Raw genomic sequence first — 6,058 nt, 5'->3', positions numbered from 1 at the left:
AAATATTGCAAAAAATGAAAACGTTAATCCTATACTTATTTGTGCACCAGCATCCGAGACAAAATCTGAACCTATTATTTTAAGTGTTTTTGCAACCTCATCAATATTTGTTGTACTATCTTTTTTATTTAATAGTCCCGTTATTCTCATTTGAGGAGTAATATTATGCATGAATCCAGATACATTCCAAGCATGAGGATTTAAGCCCTTAATATATTCTATAAATGAATTATTCAAATTTTCAAGTAATGTTCTAAATGTCGTGCTATTATTGCATTCATGGTTGTCTAAGTATTGAAAATGTGTTCTAAAAGAATCAAATTTTGACTTGTTTGGTGGCTTGGTGCTAACAAATAAATTATATCTGTCATATAGTATATCAAGATTTTTAAGCATTTTAAATATATAATCACCTACATCATTATTATTTACATATTGTTGGCAAACTTGAGGCATTGGTATTCTCGATACACCTTGAGCTTCATTATTTTTAATAAGCAACTCGTAGCATTCTTGTGTTGTATTACAATTACCCTTATGTTTGTCCACTAGCTCTTTTAACTTGTAAAAGAAATATTTACAAGATGCTTCTAAGTAAAAGCTTTCCTCTGATTCATTTTTTTCTTTTATATTATTTAAATATAAACCTAGTGCTATACAATCTTCTTGAAAACCTTGACCACCAATATTATAAGCCTTTATGTTATTCCTATAATCTAAGCACACCTTCGAATATTCAGTATAAAAATAATTAGTTTGCCATCGTCTATTCCATGAATTATTATAATCATTTCTACAATTGGGAAATATACCAGTAAAATCGAACTATGAATGAATTTGGAAATATATAAATTAAATTTTTAAAATGTATTTCATGCTTTGTTTTCAATGATATATATACTTTTTGTAAATTTTATAAAATAAAATGTTATTATAGTAGTATTAAACATACATCTTTTTTCTCAGTCGCTTGGTCACCCATGTTAAATTATATACATAAAAAAAGAAAAATAATTATTACATATTTTTCTATAGATTCAATTTATACGACTTAAAACATAATAAATAACATTGTAACAATATATATTAAATGTTAGAATTTATATGAATTAATAAAATGTACTCAAATATATATTATATATTAAAAAATATATATAATTTAAATGTGGAACTCATTATATATTCTTATATATATATACATATTTTCATCTAAATATATTATATGAAACATAGTTTTATAATATTGCAGTGAGATAATAATACCGATCGATTATATAAACTTTTATAACATACATATATTTTTTATTTTATAAAGAAGAATGTTACCCTCAACAATAAAGTAAACCAAATAAAATAATACAATCATTAATTATATTATAATATGTTTTTTTATATACATTTAATTTATTATATGAAATATATATAAATATATATAGTTATAAGAAAAATGCATATATTATTTAGTGCTGAATTATTTATTCTTTAGGATTATATACAAAATGCTGAAGATATATTTTCTGGCAAATTTTTTAACTACTTCCTAATAACAAATAATAAATTATTATATTTTTTTATCCTATACAATCTGAATAATAGATATACATATATAACATTTAATATATGTTAAAATGTTATAATATTACATTGATTTTTATATGAATATATTATATATAATAAATATAATATTTTAAGTATAATTATCTATATTAATCATCTTTTAATTACGATATTCTCCTATTATATATATATATATAGAGAGAGAGAGAGAGAATTAATATTATTATCATACATATATATAATTTTGTGTTTAACAATTATATATTTATTACATGTATGTAATATTTATAATTAATATATTTTAATATTAATCCCATCATATAATGTGACAAAAAAAAATGATATTTAATTGATATAAAACAATTATTTTTTCATTAAAAAATGAATTCAATTATTTCGTTCATTAGTGCTTATTCATAGTACTATATTGCTATATAACATTACTTGTAATTTTTCTCTTTTATTGTGCATTATTTCAGTTGATGTTATCCTTAATTTATGTGAAAATGTTGATTATTCTGAGGGGAATTAAATTATATATTATGTTTTATATTTTGTATTATTATTAGACGGTAATATATATATGCAATGCTTTATTATACATTCCGCTTACAATATAAGAAATAAATTTTTAATTTCTATTATACATAATTTTGCGTCAATAGTTTATATATTATGACTACTATTAAGTATGTATATACTAAAAACTAGATAACATTAGAAATAATATTACTTTAGTCTAAAATTTGATGAACATTTTTCAATTTATGTTTATTTAGAAAGTATAATATATTTAGTTTTAAACATTAAAAAAAAAGGATAAATAATTACTAAGATAAAACTGTAATGGCTCTGACATTCTTATCATTTAATTTTTACATTAATTAAGAATAACATAGTTTTCCATAATTTTATTTCTTAAACATATAATACATGTACCATTTATTGCAGGAATGATTAAGTGCTAAATTCATCATTCACATGGTTCTATATAAATATTAAGCTTTTTAATATTATAATATATATTAAAATATTTATTTAAATTTATTATAATCAAAAACATCACATGTATATAAATTAATTTAATATGATATCAAATGTTTAATATATAAAAGCTAAAACTATTTATATAAGACACTACTTCTAATTCATAATAAATAACTAAATCAGAAAATATAATATATATGCAAAAGGTAATATCTAAAATATTATTTTATTCCGATAATATACAATTCAAAAAGGTGCATTTAATGAATACATATATATAAACGTGATAAAATTATGCATAAAATAAGTAAATATATTTTCTTTTTTTATCTGCAATAAATTCTTTTATTATAATACAGTTGGTGATTCATATATAAGTTTTTGTTTTATTTAAAACTATAAGTTACATATGGATGATACATTTTTTATGAAATCAATTTAATGCTTTTTTGCATATTATACCTGTTCAGGATTGCGTGTAAATATTAAGAAATATATATTAAATTTTCAAATTAAAATTATAATATTTTTTCCATTTACACATTTTTATATTATATAATAATTATTTAAACTAAATCAGATAAAGTATATGTAATTTAATATATATGTCCTATTAAATCAATATAAAATAAATATATTTTATATCATATAACAATCAAGATTTATATAATAAATTTAATTTATAACTTATGTACCAAAAAAAAATTGGATATATATAATATATTTAAATAAATCTTGAAGAGTATTCATAGTTAAAGACATATTATATACACATAATGGATATTTTCTATATTATATTATATATCATAATCATATTTCTATAGCAATATCAATCTTGTTCGTGTTATGTTAGAGGTTTTCGTGAATTTTACGTTTCACTTTTATTATTCATTAATCGATGGTTAATTTACATTATTAATTATTACACAATAATATTCTATTATTTTACGCTGAATCCCAGCATACATACTGAATTGATTTTCAGAAATATATTAATACTTAATACGATTACTAAATTATGTAAAAATGAACTAAATATATATATTTTTTTATTTTGTCATAGGTGATGAATGATAATTTGCTTTAAAATATATTGATATATTTCATTTAAATATTTTGTACAATATTATATGTTAAATTTAGTAAAAATTTAAAAGCGCATGTCTTATAGTTCTTTTTAGGACTATATTATTTAATATTTTATTATAGAATTTACATTATTTTGAACATTTTTCTATTTTATAATAAATCATAGAACCTTTCTTCTTTTCAAATGCTATATTTAATAAAATTCATAGGGATATTTTAATCTTATACGGAATATTTATTTATTCTTTTCTTGCAAAAGTTTATTGAAAATATATTATAATTTAATTCCATTTATTTGTTTCTAATTAAAGATATCATCTATAATCTTTTAAAATTTATATATATCAAGAGTAATCACGTCCATTTTGAAATATACATATAATGTCAAATGATCTATTAATAATATATTAAGCCTTACAAATAATATTCAGCAGTTTCATATATTAGACACATGTAGAATATTAATTTTATAATGTAACATAATTCATATATTCATATATGATATTATATATTTCGTTTAACATCCCAGGGTGAAACTAAAATATATACCAATTTATTATTTGTATATATAAATTATAAATATTAGCAAGAGCATAATATTAGAAAGAAATTTAAACAAAATATTACATACAATAAAACAAAAAAAAGTGAACAAATAAACATTATATCATATTTTAAGCACTTTCATATATTAACATGAAATTTTTCCCAATCAAATGAATATTTTATTTGAAAAAATATGAGTTTATTTAATTATAAGTATTATAATACAATATATATATTAAAAAAAATGATTAGTATATGTGAGAAAAGTGTAAAAGTATTCTTTTCATTAATATTACTAAATAAAAACTATTTTGGAATATATAAAAATAATTTATTTTAATTTTAAGCATTATAGAAGTTTGCTGCTTTGGCATAAATTACTATATTTCCCTAATCAGAGTATTTTTACTAGGGTTAAAAATATACATTTTGATTAAAATTCTATTATTCCTGCAGTATATAAAATGAAACAAGACAATGACTCTAATTAATGATAGAATTTTTATTATATTTACCTATGGTATACAATATATATTTCATTATTATATTATCCATATGAAAGAATAACTCATAAAATTAGAAAATTAATGCTTAATTATACAATAAATGTTTCATTCTTGTGACGTTATCTATTATAACATACTATATACAACTTCTTTACATAGTGTTTTACTTATTATAAATGTATATTTTTTATAATTATATATTTAATACTAGTCATAATAAGATTATATAATACACTATATTTCCTTTTTTCTGATGTAGTTATGTAAATTTTTGAGTGTTGTAAAACATTATTGTCCATGTTTATATTTTTATAGCTTTTTGATTTTTCTTATTTTTTTCTATCGTAAATGAGAAACACATGAAGTGAACTAATTCAAAATTAATATAGATATATAAATAATATATTTTTTATTATAATATATGTTACAAATGGCTTAGAATAATTATTTTATAGTATAATAAAGTATAAATTATATTATGAGCATCTTATAAAGAATAACTAAGAAAATTATTGCTTCTATGATTATAACAAATGAAATTAATATAAAAGCCTTTTTATTATGTATTTAGAATGAAAGTAATATTTGGAATTCAAGATTACTACAACCTCATGATTTTATTTTATCATTATATCGATTTTATAATTTTCTAATTCATTACAAAAATCATTATATTTATTTTTTTTTTTTTACAATGTACCTTGTATTTTATGTATTTATTTGTACATTCTTCTAATGAATCACAGATAATTTCAGTATTTTCAAGTTTAATATTCATGTAATCTATAATTTTGAGTTTTTTCAAAATTTCATCAGTAATATTAGTTTTCTTATAATCATTACACGCTGCATCAATGCTATCCTTATATATCTGTATCAAATTCTCATATATATTTTTGGATTAAATTTTATTATGATTTTTCTTGTAATAATGATATCTTCAATAATACAAGAATATACAACGTTTCTCTTGAATGTTTGGAATAATATGCATACTAACTATATCTTATAAATTTGAGATGACTTTAATGCATATATCATCATCATTCGATATAAAGTCTTTTTAACCATTTACTTTTTCATTTTCGCAATATTCATTGAACAAACTACTGAATTTTTTTTCTGTTTTTTCTATAATTATTTATATGCCTAAAAATCCTTTACGAAATCATATTAATGAAAAAAAAGATAATATCATGAAAAAATTATATTCAGTTAAACATATTCTCTCAACATTAATAGAAAATGATATACATAAGCAACCTAACATTTTATTCAATATTATAATAAATCAAATAAACAATGATTTTTCTCTTCTTAGTATTCATTATATCCTGGAATACATGAAAAACGAAGAAAATAATAAAATGTAA

General features: G+C 19.0%; 1 protein-coding gene across 1 annotated transcript; it reads right to left on the bottom strand.

The window, feature by feature from the left end:
• PGO_001440 (variable surface protein) lies at positions 1–982 on the bottom strand (the record flags this gene model as incomplete). Its single annotated transcript, XM_028690950.1, has 2 exons — positions 1–825; positions 953–982. Coding segments are annotated over 2 exons (855 nt in total), but the record flags the coding sequence as incomplete, so codon positions are not given.
• Between the last annotated feature and the right edge of the window lie 5,076 nt (positions 983–6,058).

The sequence above is a fragment of the Plasmodium gonderi genome, assembly GCF_002157705.1.
Source record: "Plasmodium gonderi DNA, contig: Pgo-contig_147, whole genome shotgun sequence".
Lineage (NCBI taxonomy): Eukaryota > Apicomplexa > Aconoidasida > Haemosporida > Plasmodiidae > Plasmodium > Plasmodium gonderi.
The sequence above is the reverse complement of the archived record's forward strand: the minus strand, read 5'-3'. Positions and strand labels throughout refer to the sequence as shown.